At 45.5% G+C, this 15765-nt stretch overlaps 1 protein-coding gene across 1 annotated transcript in view; it reads right to left on the bottom strand.

The window, feature by feature from the left end:
* Window positions 1–15765, bottom strand: part of TAF2 (TATA-box binding protein associated factor 2) — a 147375-nt gene that overhangs the window by 30246 nt on the left and 101364 nt on the right. Inside the window, exon 23 of the mRNA XM_038744924.1 lies at window positions 749–858. Coding sequence (XP_038600852.1) covers window positions 749–858 — 110 coding nt within the window. The remainder of the gene's footprint in view (window positions 1–748; window positions 859–15765) is intronic.

The raw sequence follows: 15765 nt of genomic DNA, 5'->3' as shown, positions 1-15765 counted from the left end.
ATCCGGTGGATTTGGAGGGTCGGGGGGAAGGGAGCAGGATCAGTTATGCTTTCACGGCTAACGACGTTAGAAATTCTCTATTCATAACAGTTCAAGAGAAATCCGGGAACACGACCCCCCCCCCCCCACCTTTTTTCCAAGGCTTCCAATCAAAGCGTGGGCAGCTTGTGAAACTAAATCGACAATGTCGTGATTTTTTTAAGATTCAAAATAAAAGCTTTAATATGATACCGTGGCCAATACAATGAGATACCTTGTTTAAGATTAAGGTAGGTGTAAATTATATATTTCAATCCACTATTAAGACAAGAAATAAAGCCCGGCACATAAACAATATGTCTTAACGGGCTGAATAAACTTTACAGAACCTAACCCAGCTGGGTCTACCGCTTTAACACAATAATCAATTTCTCTAATTGACTAGTCATTATGGCTGAAATGGCTTCCTCCAAGAACAACCCTGGCGATGTTATTTGCCGAGCTTTGCACAACTCTGTTGCTTCCAGCTACCTTCTCGCTTGTGAGTCCTTAATCGCAGGGAGCTTAGACTTTCACCGTATTTTAAGTTTAGCCCCTAGAGCACGAGAGAACTTTAGAAGTCATTTTGCAGCCCAATCTGCCGTTAGAAGCCACGTCTCCAGATCTGGAAGTTCCACCTTTCTCATTTCTTAAAAAGTAATAAAAATCGGTGGCAAACTTCAAACCCACGACACACAGAATTTTGATCAGTCACCAAAACGGAACTAACCTGAATTCATCAGTTTCCAAAGTTGGTCTACCAGGGCTTCATTGCATAATGGAGATTCCATATTCTTAGTGAATGGTGGGTTCTTTGTTAGCATATTTAAAATCTTATGCCTAAAGGAGAGGGGAAAAAAATATTTTTACCATTTCACTTGTTCTGGTTTTCTCCCCTGATTCTCACTCTAGATTTGAGTATTTACAATTCACATTTCTTCCATGTTTCTATCCACCCTAAACGCTAAATGATGCTATTATCGTCATTACGGTTCAGAAATTTATTACATCTTTTCAAATTCAGCAAAAGAACCCTTCACTATCTTAGAAGCTTATGAAAGCCCAAACCAAAGGCTTCAAAGAAACCTTCCTTTTACAAGATGATGCACATTTGTTCAGTAGAAAATATGGTAAAAGAAAAACGGTTTGAAGCATTAATATCTTTCTCCCCCTCTAGACTGTAAGCTTGTTATTGGCAGAGAATGTGCCCGCTAATTCTGTTGGACTGTGCTTTCCCCAAGCGCTTAGTACAGTGTTCTGAACATAGCAAGCACTCAATTAATCAATCAATCAATCAATCGCATTTATTGAGCGCTTACTGTGTGCAGAGCACTGTACTAAGCGCTTGGGAAGTACAAGTTGGCAACATATAGAGACAGTCCCTACCCAACAGTGGGCTCACAGTCTAAAAGGGGGAGACAGAGAACAAAACCAAACATACTAACACAATAAAATAAACAGAATAGATATGTACAAGCAAAATAAATAGAATAATAAATATGTACAAACATATATACAGGTATATATCAATATATAAATACATTTATAAATAAATAAATACAATAAATACACCTGATTGATAAAGGGCAATGGATGCAAAGATGTAAAACATAACATTATGGAGGAAAGGTAGTATTTTTTTTTAAAGCCTGGGAATGTTTGATAGCTGTGATTTTAATGGGGTTCGCTGAAGTTTCAAACAAGTGCTAAAACCACTGTGATTAGGATGAGAACTTCATTGCTTTATTTGGACCAAGGGAGAAAGTTGGAATAACTGGCCTGCCAATAGTACCGTCTAGATATAATAATAATGGCATTTATTAAGCGCTTGCTATGTGCAAAGCACTGTTCTAAGCACTGGGGAGGTTACAAGGTGATCAAGTTGTCCCAGAGGGGGCTCACAGTCTTAATCCCCCTTTTTACAGATGAGGGAACTGAGGCCCAGAGAAGTGAGGTGACTTGCCCAAAGTCACACAGCTGACAATTGGCAGAGCCAGGATTTGAACCCATGACCGCTGACTCCAAAGCCCAGGCTCTTTCCACTGAGCCATGATATACAATTCTACCCAAGAAACTAGTACAGGGAGAAGCCGCAATGCTGTGCATGTTAGGGCCCACTGTTGGGTAGGGACTGTCTCTATATGTTGCCAACTTGTACTTCCCAAGCGCTTAGTACAGTGCTCTGCACACAGTAAGCGCTCAATAAATACGATTGATGATGATGATATTTGTATTTCAAAGCACTGTTTCCACTGGGCTTCAGGCACCATAATTTTAGAGCTGAGTGTCTGTCCTTTGGTTTTCTCTCAAGTTTTTCTTCAAGAGCATAGACTGTACTCAGTGTAAAGAGCACCCTCAACAAATGCTGAGGGTTATTATTATTAATAATCATCATCATCATCATTATCATCATCATGGTATTTGCAAAGCGCTTATTATGTGCCATGGAACTGTATTAAGCACTGGGGTAGAGACGAGCTAATCAGGTTGCACACATTCTATGTCCCACATGGGGTTCACATTCTTAATCTCCATTTTACAGATGAGATAACTGCGGCACAGAGAAGTTAGGGGACTTGTCCAAGGTCACAAAGCAGACAAGCCGCAGACCCGGGATTAGAAGCCAAGTCCTTCTGATTTCTAGACCCATGCTCTATTCACTAAGCCACACTGCATCTCTAGCTGCTAAGAGACCTCATTATACAGCAATGCAGTACCTGGAAAGTGAATTTCGTATTTTCACATTCCTTTATCCATTTGTCTCCATACATTAATTAATTTAATAATGGCATTTATTAAACGCTTACTATGTGCAAAGCACCGTTCTAAGCGCTGGGGAGGTTACAGGGTGATCAGATTGTCCCACGGGGGGCTCACAGTCTCAATCCCCATTTTGCAGAGGAGGGAACTGAGGCCCAGAGAAGTGAAGTGACTTGCCCAAAGTCACACAGCGGACTAGTGGCAGAGCCACGATTAGAACCCATGACCTCTGACTCCAAAGCCTGAGCTCTTTCCACTGAGCCACGCTGCTCCCCACCCCCCCTTTCAGACTGTGAGCCCACTGTTGGGTAGGGACTGTCTCTATATGTTGCCAACTTGTACTTCCCAAGCGCTTAGTACAGTGCTCTGCACACAGTAAGCGCTCAATAAATATGATTGATTGATTGATTGCTTCAAGTCTCAATAAACTCAGTGAAATTTGGGTCTTTATTAAGCACACGATTCTAAAAATGAACTTGGCCTTCGTTAGTAATATAACTGCAGGGTATTTCTCCAAATTAAAAAACAAAACAAAACACAAGGGGAGTCTATGACCTATGATATTTAACTTTACTTGGTCAATCCATCAGTGATATTTATTGAGCACTCTGTGCTGGGCACCACGTTAAATTCTTTGGGAAAGTAAAATATAATAGATTTGGCAGACGTGATCGATCCTTGCCCTCAAGGAGCTATGTGTTACGCTATTTGTTAAGCGCTTACTATATGTCAAGTACTGTTCTACGTGTTGGGAAAAGATACAAAGCAATCAGGTCAGACACCACACCTGTCCCACATGGGGCTCACAAGCTAAGGAGGAGGGAGAACAGGTATTGAATTCCCAATTTTGCAGCTGAAGAAGCTGGGGTGCAGAAGTGAAATGACTTGCCCAGGGTCACACAGGAAAGCAAGCAGTGGAGCCGAGACTGGAACTCAGTCCCTTGGCTCCCAGGCCTGTGTTTTACCCACTAGGCCACACTGCTTCCCAGTCTAGTGGGGAGACAAACATTACAACATATTACAGATGGGGAAGCGACAGTGTATAAGGATATAATAATGACAATTCATTCATTCAATTGTATTTATTGAGCGCTTACTCAAGTCCCACGAGGGGCTCACAGTCCCCATTTTACAGATGAGATAATCAATCAATCAATCGTATTTATTGAGCGCTTACTGTGTGCAGAGCACTGAACTAAGTGCTTGGAAAGTACAAGTTGGCAACATATAGAGACGGTCCCTACCCAACAGCTGGCTCACAGTCTAATATTATAATAATAATGGCATTTGTTAAGCGCTTACAAAGCACTGTTCTAAGCGCTGGGGGGGAAACCAGGTAATCAGGTTGTCCCACATGGGGCTCACAGTCTTCATCCCCATTTTCCAGATGAGGGAACTGAGGCCCAGAGAAGTGAAGTGACTTGCCCAAAGTCACACAGCTGACAAGCAGCGGAGCCGGGATTAGAACCCACGACCTCCGACTCCCAAGCCCCGGCTCTTTCCACTGAGCCACGCTGCCGTATGTGAGTGCTGTGGGGATGTGGATGAGGTGGGTATCAAAGGGCTTAAGGGGTGAAGACTCAGTCAATCATATACTGAGCGCTCACTATGTGCACAGCACTGTACTAAGCCCTTAAGACAGTACAATATAGCCATAAACCAGACACATCCCCTGCCCCCTTCTAAGTGTTCAGGCGACACACAGACCAAATTCACAATTTCATTCATTTGCAGGCCCGGGTTCTAATCCCAGCTCTGCCCACTGCTTGCTGTGTGACCTTGGGCAAGTCACTTCACTTCTCAGAGCCTCGGTTTCTGCAACTGTAAAATGGGGATTCAATGCCTATTCTCCCTTCTAGTTAGATTGTGAGCTCCACGTGGGATGGGGAAAGGGTCCAAACCGATTGCTCTGCGTCTACCCCGGCACTTAGAAGTGTGCTGGACGCATAATAAGCGCTTAAAAAAATACCGTTAAAAAAAAAAGGCACTGTGTTCTAAAAGCTAGGAGAGTTCTAAGATAATTGGGTGAGATACAGTTTGTCACATAAGAGGCTCACAGTCAAAGAAGTCTTTTTTTATTTACTGGATCCACCAACCTGGCATCATTTTTTTATTTATTTTATTTTATCATTTATTTTACTTGTACATATTTACTATTCTATTTATTTTATTTTGTTAATATGTTTGGTTTTGTTCTCTGTCTCCCCCTTCTAGACTGTGAGCCCACTGTTGGGTAGGGACCGTCTCTATATGTTGCCAACTTGGACTTCCCAGGCGCTTAGTACAGTGCTCTGCACACAGTAAGCGCTCAATAAATACGATTGAATGAATGAATGAATCACCCCACTCCCTTCCTACCATCTTGTGGACTATTTTATCGTTTTACGACTTACTGAAAATTTCCCCAAATATCAGGCAGGCTAGCCAAGTAAAACTGAAAGGACAGTCTGGAAGCAAGCAGGGAAGTCAAAAAACAAAAAAAAAAAAGAGAGAGAGAAGGGAGTAACCCATCAGTGGCATTTATTAAGCACTCGTACATTCATTCATTCAATCGTATGCATTGAGCGCTTACTGTGTGCAGAGCACTGTACTAAGCGCTTGGGAAGTACAAGTTGGTAACATATAAAGACGGTCCCTATCCAACAGTGGGCTCACAGTCGAGAAGGGGGAGACAGAGAACAAAACAAAACATATTAACTAAATAAAGTAAATAGAATAAATATGTACAAGTAAAATAGAGTAATAAATACGTACAAACATATATACAGTACATATTTTGTTAATGATGTGCATCTAGCTTTACTTCTATTTATTCTGATGACTTGACACCTGTCCACATGTTTTGTTGTCTGCCTCCCCCTTCTAGATTGTGAGCCTGTCAATCAATCAATCAATTGTATTTATTGAGCACTTACTGTGTGCAGAGCACTGTACTAAGCGCTTGGGAAGTCCAAGTTGGCAACATATAGAGACAGTCCCTACCCAACAGGGGGCTCACAGTCTAGAAGTCGGGTAGGGACCGTCTCTATAGGTTGCCGGCTTGTACTTCCCAAGCGCTCAGTACAGTGCTCTGCACACAGTAAGCGCTCAATAAATACGAATGAAAATGAATGAATGTGAAGAGCGCCGTACAAGTGATTCGATAGAGTTGCGAGGCCTGCTAGAACAGTACAGTGTGAGTGAAAGGCTGGAGTGAAGATTGGAAGCAGCGTGGCTCAGCGGAAAGAGCCCGGGCTTTGGAGTCAGAGGTCATGGGTTCGAATCCCAGCTCCGCCAGTTGTCAGCTGTGTGACTTTGGGCAACTCACTTGACTTCTCTGGGCCTCGGTTACCTCATCTGGAAAATGGGGATTAAAACTGTGAGCCCCTGTGGGATAACCTGATCTCCTTGTAATCACCCCAGTGTTTAGAACAGTGCTTTGCGCATAGTAAGTGCTTCATAAATGCCATCAACATCATTATTATTATCATTATTGGAAAACTGCTGCCCTTTATTACTGTCACAATGGTTTTCCTAAGGAAGCTCACGAAGCAGAGGGAGCCTGCGGCTCTCCTGGTTACACAAACAGAGGGCAAGGTCACTGCCCTGACGTGACGGAGGAGGTGCCTGTCTCTCCATGAGGCCGTTGTTGTACCACACTGAAGGCTGTTTGAGCTAGCGACCATGAGGGAAGCACTGCGAACTATCTATCTATCTATCTACTTATTTATTATCTATTTATTGATCATTTATTCATTTATTTATTTATTTATTTATTTATTTATTTTTTATTTATTTATTTATTCATTTTGCTTGTAGATATCTATTCTATTTTATTTTGTTAGTATGTTTGGTTTTGTTCTCTGTCTCCCCCTTTTAGACTGTGAGTCCGCTGTTGGGTAGGGACTGTCTCTATATGTTGCCGACTTGGACTTCCCAAGCGCTTAGTCCAGTGCTCTGCACACAGTGAGCGCTCAATAAATACGATTGATTGATTGATTGATTGATTGATTGAACTGCCCTTCGGATATCCCCCGCCTTGCCAGTCCGATCTGGACCGACTGATCCCTTCTTGCGGAGAAGGAATTGACAATGTTCGAGTCCCTCTGCGGTGGGCCGTGCCGCCTCCCAGGGGCTGTTGGCTAATCGGATTAACTGGGCGGTTTGTTCAGACAGCTTCAGTCCCCTGCCAGTCAGTCAATCAATCAATCAATCAATCGTATTTATTAAGCGCTTACTATGTGCAGAGCACTGTACTAAGCGCTTGGGAAGTACAAATTGTCATCACATAGAGACATTCCCTACCCAACAGTGGGCTCTACAGTCACAGTCTCACAGTCAGTCAGTCAGCGCTGCCCTGTCCTCCCGGACTTTATCCTAATCACTGCCTCAGTCCCTCCTCCTGCCTCTTGGGTCCGTCGCTCTGGGAAAAGAGCCCGGGCTTTGGAGTCTGAGGTCATGGGTTCAAATCCCCGCCCCGGCCGATTGTCAGCTGTGGGACTTTGGGCAAGTCGCTTCACTTCTCTGGGCCTCAGTTCCCTCATCTGGAAAATGGGGATGAAGACTGTGAGCCCCCCCCCCCCCCCCCCCCCCCCCACCAGGACAACCTGATCATCTTGTAACCTCCCCAGCGCTTAGAACAGTACTTTGCACATAGTAAGCGCTTAATAAATGCCATCATTATTCCTCTCTGGGCCTCAGTTCCCTCATCTGTAAAATGGGGATGAAGACCGTGAGCCCCCCCGGGACAACCTGATCATCTTGTAAGCTCCCCAGCGCTTAGAACAGTGCTTTGCACATAGTAAGCGCTTAACAAATGCCATCATTATTATTCTCTGGGCCTCAGTTCCCTCATCTGTAAAATGGGGACTAAGACTGTAAGCCCCCCCCAGGACAACCTGATCATCTTGTAACCTCCCCAGCACTTACAACAGCGCTTTGCACATAAGTGCTTAATAAATGCCATCATCATTATTATAAGAGAAGCAGCGCGGCTCAGTGGAAAGAGCACAGGCTTGAGAGTCAGAGGTCATGGGTTCAAATCCTGACTCTGCCAATTGTCAGCTGTGTGACTTTGGGCAAGTCACTTCACTTCTCTGTGCCTCAGTTCCCTCATCTGTAAAATGGGGATGAAGACCGTGAGCCCCCTGTGGGACAACCTGATCACCTTGTAACCTCCCCAGCACTCAGAACAGTGCCTTGCACATAGTAAGCGCTTAACAAATGCCATCATTATTATTTTCTGGGCCTCAGTTCCCTCATCTGTAAAATGGGGACTAAGACTGTGAGCACCCCCCCAGTACAACCTGATCATCTTGTAACCTCCCCAGCACTTACAACAGTGCTTTGCACATAGTAAGTGCTTAATAAATGCCATCATTATTATTATTAGAGAAGCAGTGCGGCTCAGTGGAAAGAGCACGGGCTTGAGAGTCAGGTCATGGGTTCTAATCCCAGCTCCGCCACCTATCAGCTGTGTGACTTTGGGCAAGTCACTTCACCTCTCTGGGTCTCAGTCACCTCATCTGTAAAATGGGGATTAAGACTGTGAGCCCCATGTGGGACAACCTGATTACCTTGTATCTCCCCCAGCGCTTAGAACAGTGCTGGAACATAGCGCTTAACAAATACCAAAATTATTATTATTACCATCTTTCATTCCATCAGTCGTATTTATTGAGCACTTACTGTATGCAGAGCACTGTACTAAGCGCTTGGAAAGTACAACTGTGTCAAGCAACTACTCTATTTTCCTTCCTGAAGGTACTTTTCAGCCATTCAATCATGTTTATTGAGCACTTACTGTGTGTTGAGCACTGTACTAAGCGTTTGGGAGGGTACAATACAACAGTAACTGCCAATGGTCTTTCGGGAGGGCCACAGCCACTTTTAGGCACTTGCTCACTTAATCTGAGAGCCCCTTCAGGATCATTTTTTCTAGCCCACATGCATTTTAAGGGGAAAATTGGATTACAGATAATAATAATAATAATAATAATAATAATAATAATAATAATGATGACGGCATTTATTAAGCGCTTACTATGTGCAAAGCACTGTTCTAAGCGCTGGGGGGGATACAAGGTCATCAGGTTGTCCCATGTGGGGCTCACAGTCTTAATCCCCATTTTCCAGATGAGGGAACGGAGGCTCAGAGAAGTTAAGTGACTTGCCCAAGGTCACACAGCAGACATGTGGCGGAGCCGGGATTAGAACCCACGACCTCTGACTCCCAAGCCGGGGCTCCTTCCACGGAGCCACGCTGCTTCTCGGAATTTCTCCCCTTCCCTGACAGATGAATTCCTTCCCTTCGCGGACTGAAAGTGAACTTTTCACTCTGGCCTCTGATGGTTTCAGATGACAGGGATTAAGGGAGGGGAGTGTCCTCCCTGAGCTGGAGAAGCCCACTGTTGGGTAGGGACCGGCTCTATGTGTTGCCAACTTGGACTTCCCGAGCGCTTAGTACAGTGCTCTGCACACAGTATGCGCTCAATAAATACGACTGATTGATTGATTGAGGGAGGAGACTGGTTAAAAAAAAAAAAAAACGAAAGTTGGAAGACCTCCTTCAGGCCACTGCCCCCCTGCCCCTCACTTCAGAGGAATAATAATAATAATAATGGCATTTATTACGAGGAGACCCCACCTTCTCCCCTCTCCCCCCACTTCACTATCCATGGTGAGATGTGCTGGCCTGCTCTTGGTCCCAGAATGAACCTTTCCTACAGTTCGGTCATCATCATCATCAATCGTATTTATTAATAATAATAATAATAATAATGATGGCATTTATTAAGCGCTTACTATGTGCAAAGCACTGTTCTAAGCGCTGGGGAGGTTACAAGGTGATCATGTTGTCCCACGGGGGGCTCACAGTCTTAATCCCCATTTTACAGATGAGGTCACTGAGGCCCAGAGAAGTTAAGTGACTTGCCCAAAGTCACACAGCTGACAATTGGCAGAGCTGGGATTTGAACCCATGACCTCTGACTCCAAAGCCCGGGCTCTTTCCCACTGAGCCACGCTGCTTCTCTAATTATTGAGCGCTTACTGTATGCAGAGCACTGTACTAAGCGCTTGGGAAGTACAAATTGGCAACATATAGTTCGGTCCCCCTCCCACCCTGACGCTCCCTTCCTCTGAAGCCCATATCACCTGCCTAAGTCACTCGCTAAAATTAGCTGCTAATAAGTGACGTTTTTAAGGTGCTCAATAGGTGTCCGACACTGTACTAAGCTCTGGGACAGACACAAGCCAATCGGTTTGGACACAGTCCCTGTCCCGCATGAGACTCACAGTCTCAATCCCCATTTGGGGGATTTTAGAGAAGCAGCGTGGCTCAGCGGAAAGAGGCCGGGCTTTGGAGTCGGAGGTCATGGGTTCAAATCCCGGCTCCGCCACTTGTCAGCTGTGTGGCTTTGGGCAAGTCACTTCACTTCTCTGGGCCTCAGTGACCTCATCTGTAAAATGGGGATTAAGACTGGGAGCCCCACGTGGGACAACCTGATCACCTTGTATCCCCCCAGTGCTTAGAACAGTGCTTTGCACATAGTAAGCGCTTAATAAATGCCATCATTATTATTATTATTATTTTGGGTTCACCGTCTTCATCCCCATTTGACAGAGGAGGGAACTGAGGCTCAATAATAATGATAATAATAATAATAATTATCCCCCCCTTACCTCCTTCCCCTCCCCACAGCACCTGTATATAAGTATATATGTTTGTTTGTATTTATTACTCTATTTATGTATTTATTTTATTTGTACATATTTATTCTATGCATTTTATTTTGTTAATATGTTTTGTTTTGTTGTCTGTCTCCCCCTTCTAGACTGTGAGCCCGCTGTTGGGCAGGGACCGTCTCTATATGTTGCCAACTTGGACTTCCCAAGGGCTTAGTACAGTGCTCTGCACACAGTAAGCGCTCAATAAATACGATTGAATGAAAGAATGAATGAATTTTACAACTGAGGCCCAGAGAAATGCCTTCATTCAATCGTATTTCTTGAGCGCTTACTGGTGCACAGCACTATACTAAAGCCCTTGGAAGAGTACAATACGACAACAGACACATTCCCTACCCACAATGAGCTCACAGCCTAGTGACTTGCCCAAGGCCACACGGCAGACGAGAGGCGGAAACAGGATTAGAACCCAGGTCCTTCTGACCCCAAGGCCCACGCTCTATCCACTAGGCCATGCTGCTTATCTCGTGGCTCAGTGGAAAGAGCCCGGGCTTTGGAGTCAGAGGTCATGGGTTCAAATCCAGGCTCCGCCAGTTGTCAGCTGGGTGACTTCGGGCAAGTCTAAGTTAACTTCTCTGGGCCTCAGTGACCTCATCTGTAAAATGGGGATAAAGACTGGGAGCCCCCTGTGGGACAACCTCATCACCTTGTAACCAACGCTTGCTTGCACATAGTAAGCGCTTAATAAATGCCATTATTATTATTATCTACCACCACCCTGAGCCCTGTCACTTTCTTTTCCTGTGGTCCTACTTCAACCACCTATGTTGCCAACCTGTACTTCCCAAGCGCTTAGTACAGTGCTCTGCACACAGTAAGCGCTCAATAAATACAACTGAATGACTGAATGAACCACCACAGGGGCACTCCTGAAGGCACCCCCAACCCGCCTGCTTCCCCTCCCTCAACTGCGCCGATCCCCTCACCCACTCGACACTCCCTAAATCTCCTCAGCACTAGTCACTGGTCGATCTCGCAAGCGCTCAATAAATACGATTGATTGACTGATTGATTTCCGACTCACAAGCCCATGCTCTATCCACTAGGCCATGTTGCATTTTATAGATAGAAGATAAATCTTCAAGGATAAAGCAGCATGGCTCAGGGGAATGAGCATGGGCTTTGGGGTCAGAGGTCATGGGTTCAAATCCCGGCTCTGCCACTTGTCAGCTGTGTGACTTGGGGCAAGTCACTTCACTTCTCTGGGCCTGTTACCTCATTTGTAAAATGGGGATTAAGACTGTGAGCCCCTCCACGGGACAACCTGATCACGCTGTAGCCTCCCCAGCGCTTAGAGCAGTGCTTTGCACATAGTAAGCGCTTAATAAATGCCATTATTATTATTATTATTATCAGCTCTAAACCACCACTCTCCAACCGCAACTTCCTAACGAGCCTGCTTCTCTCTTCCCGGGGAAAACCTGCCTCCCCAAACGCAGCGGCCCCAGACCCCCTCAGCCTATCCCAGGCCATCATGCCCTATTTGAATCCCTTATCAATCAATCGATCGTATTTATTGAGCACTTACTGTGTGCAGAGCACTGTACTAAGCGCTTGGGAAGTACAAGTTGGCAACATAACTTGTTGCAAACTCCCCTCGTCCGACCTACATACAAATCCATGCCCTCAGCTCTGCCCTCTCTGTTGAAGTGGATTTCCCAGCCCCCCCAAACCCCAGCTGATCATGTCGCCGACTGCTGCTGGGGGAAACCCACCCAGGCTGACTTCGGCCACCTCAAAGTCGCCTTTACTCGCTCAAGTTCTGTTCTCCCTTCTGCTCAGCAGACTGCTTCTCCTTTGGCTGCCATATGCACTGCATCCACCAACCGTTCCCGCCCCTCCCTTCCTCCCCAAACTTACCTCCCACCCCTCACCACTGAGGATCTTGCCAACTAGTTTTTGACTAATTTGAAAATGCCTAGCCTGAGGTTCCCCCTGAGCACCCCCATCACCTCCCCATCACCTCCCCAGTTCCGGCCCATCCACACATCCACTCTCTCATACCCTCTTGAGATCTCTAAAAAGATCATCCCAAGAGCTCTAAAAAAATTGTCCACCTGATTTCAAAATCGTTCCCTCCCTTCCCCCGGCCCACGTCATCCCCCGGGCCTGGAATGCCCTCCCTCTGCCCATCCGCCAAGCTAGCTCTCTTCCTCCCTTCAAGGCCCTGCTGAGAGCTCACCTCCTCCAGGAGGCCTTCCCAGACTGAGCCCCTTCCTTCCTCTCCCCCTCGTCCCCTTCTCCATCCCCCTCATCTTACCTCCTTCCCTTCCCCACAGCACCTGTATATATGTATATATGTTTGTACATATTTGTTACTCTATTTATTTATCTTACTTGTACATATCTATTCTATTTATTTTATTTTGTTAGTACGTTTGGCTTTGTTCTCTATCTCCCCCTTCCAGACTGTGAGCCCATTGTTGGGTAGGGACTGTCTCTATATGTTGCCAACTTGTACTTCCCAAGCGCTTAGTACAGTGCTCTGCACACAGTAGCGCTCAATAAATACGACTGATTGATTGATTGATTCTGCATCCAACCCTCCTTTCTCATCTTCTAAAAACACCTACTTTTCTTCCCTCCGATTACCACCTTCAACCACTGTCTCTCTGATGGCTCCTTCCTCGCCTGCCTTCATTCATTCATTCAATCATATTTATTGATTTATTTTTTTAATGGCATTCATTAAGCACTTACTATGTGCAAAGCACTGTTCTAAGCGCTGGGGAGGATACAAGGTGATCAGGTTGTCCCACGGGGGGTTCACAGTCTCCTCCCCATTTTACAGATGAGGTAACTGAGGCACGGAGAAGTTAAGTGACTTGCCCAAAGTCACACAGCTGACAGTTGGCGGAGCCGGGACTTGAACCCATGACCTCGGACTCCAAAGCCCGTGCGCTTTCCACGGAGCCATGAGCGCTTACTCTGTGCAGAGCACTGTAGTAAGCGCTTGGGAAGTATAAGTTGGCAACATATAGAGACGGTCCCCACCCAACAGTGGGCTCACAGTCTAGAAGTCTCACAGTCTTCAAGCATACCCCCCTCTCTTCTACCCTAAAAAAGCCCCTCTGGACCCCATTCAATTGCATTTATTGAGCGCTTACTGTGTGCGGACCACTGTACTAAGCGCTTGGGAAAGTACGATACAAATAAAGTGACATTCCCTGCCCACAACGAGTTTACAGACTAGAAGTGGGGGGGTGATAGACATCACTACAAATAAATAAAATCACGTATATGTACATAAGAGCTGTGAGGGGAGAAAAGCAGAGGGAGCAAGTCAGGGCAAGGCAGAAGGGAGTGGGAGATGAGGAAAAATGGGGCTTAGTAGGAAGGAGTGGGAAAAGTGGGAAGGCCTCTTGAAGGAGATGTGCTTTCAATAAGGCTTTGAAAGGGGGGTGCATAAATGTTGGATTTGAGGAGGGAGGGCGTTCCAGGACAGGGGCAGGACATGGGCTAGGGGTTGGTGGCGAGACAGGAAAGATGGAGGCTCAGTGAGAAGGTTAGCACTAAATAACCTTCAATCAATCAATACGATTGATTGATTAGCACTAGGGGAGCGAAGTGTGCAGGCCGGATTGTAGGAGGACAGAAGTGAGGTGAAGTAGGAGGGGGTAAGGTGATGGAGTGATTTAAAGCCAATGGTGAGGAGTTTTTGTTTGATACGGAGGTGGATGGGCAACCACTGGAGCTTTTTTATTTACTTTACTTGTACATATCTATCCTATTTATTTTATTTTGTTAGTATGTTTGGTTTTGTTCTCTGTCTCCCCCTTTTAGACTGTGAGCCCACTGTTGGGTAGGGACTGTCTCTATATGTTGCCAATTTGTACTTCCCAAGCGCTTAGTACAGTGCTCTGCACATAGTAAGCGCTGAATAAATACGACTGATTGATTGATTGATTGATTTTTTTCGGGGGGAGCGGGGGTAGTGATATGACCTGAATGCTTTTAATACAAAAATGATGCGGGCTGTATGGACTGCGGTGGGGAGAGAAAGGAGGCTAGGTGGTCAGCAAAGAGGTTGATGCCTTAATCAACTATTTCCCCCATCTTCCTCCTCCAATGTCCTTCCTTCCCCCAATGTAGCTTCAGCCCCTTTCACTCTCCTGGAGCCACGACAACACTGGCATCAGTTAAGCGCTTACTATGTGCTCACCACTGTGATAAGTGCTCATTTTACAGTGAAGGAACAGGCTCGGAAAATTAAAGGACTTCCCCAAGGTCACACAGGAGAGAAGTGGTTCAGTTGGGTTTAAAACCTGACTCCCCATTTTAGAGATAATGGAACTGAAACACAGAGAAGTGAAGTGAGTTGCCCATAGCCACACAGCAGACAAGTGGTGGAGCTGGGATTAGAACCCATGAACTTCCATCGCGTGCCCTATCCATTAAGCCATGCTGCTTTTCTAATTATTCTACTGTACTCTTTCAAGTACTTAGTCCAGGGCCCTGCACACAGGTCTTTATACATATGATTGATTCATCACAAGACAATAAGTAAAAACAACAAAAATAATAATAAAAACAGTGGTATTTGTAAGCACTTGTGTGCCAAGTGCCGTTCTGAGCCCTGGGGTAGATACAAATTTATCAGATTTGACACATTCCCTGTCCCATATGAAGCTCAGAGTCTTAGTAAGAGGGAAAAGTGGTGTGGCCTAGTGATTAAAGAATGGGCTCGACAGTCAGAAGGACCTGGCTTCTAATCTTGGCTCCACCACCTGTCAGCTGTGTGACTTTGGGCAAGTCACTTCACTTCTCAGGGCCTCAGTTCCCTAATCTGTAAAATGGGGATTAAGACTGTGAGTCCCCCGTGGGACAACCTGATCACTTTGTAACTTCCCCAGCACTTAGAACAGTGCTGTGCACATAATAAGCGCTCAATAAATGCCATTATTATTATTAGTCGTGGGCAAGTCAGTTAACTTCTCTGTGCCTCAATTACCTAATCTGTAAAATTGGGATTGACACTGTGAGCCCGATGTGGGGCAGGGACTGCATCCAACCAGATTACCTTGTATCTATCCCAGCGCTTTGAACAGTGGCTGGCACGTACTAAGCACTTAATACAAATCATTAAAAAAAAAAAAATTCCTCGTTTTAAAGACAAGGTAACCAAAGCACAGAGAAGTGAAGCGACTTGCCCATGGTCACACAGCAGACACGGGATGGAGCCGGGATTAGAACCCAGGTTCTCTGACTTTCGGACCCCTGCTCTTTCCACTAGGCCCAGCTGCTTCTCTAAAGACAATG

The sequence above is a fragment of the Tachyglossus aculeatus genome, chromosome 4 (genome assembly GCF_015852505.1).
Source record: "Tachyglossus aculeatus isolate mTacAcu1 chromosome 4, mTacAcu1.pri, whole genome shotgun sequence".
Lineage (NCBI taxonomy): Eukaryota > Metazoa > Chordata > Mammalia > Monotremata > Tachyglossidae > Tachyglossus > Tachyglossus aculeatus.
Note: the sequence above shows the minus strand (reverse complement) of the source record. Positions and strands in the feature narration are given on the sequence as shown.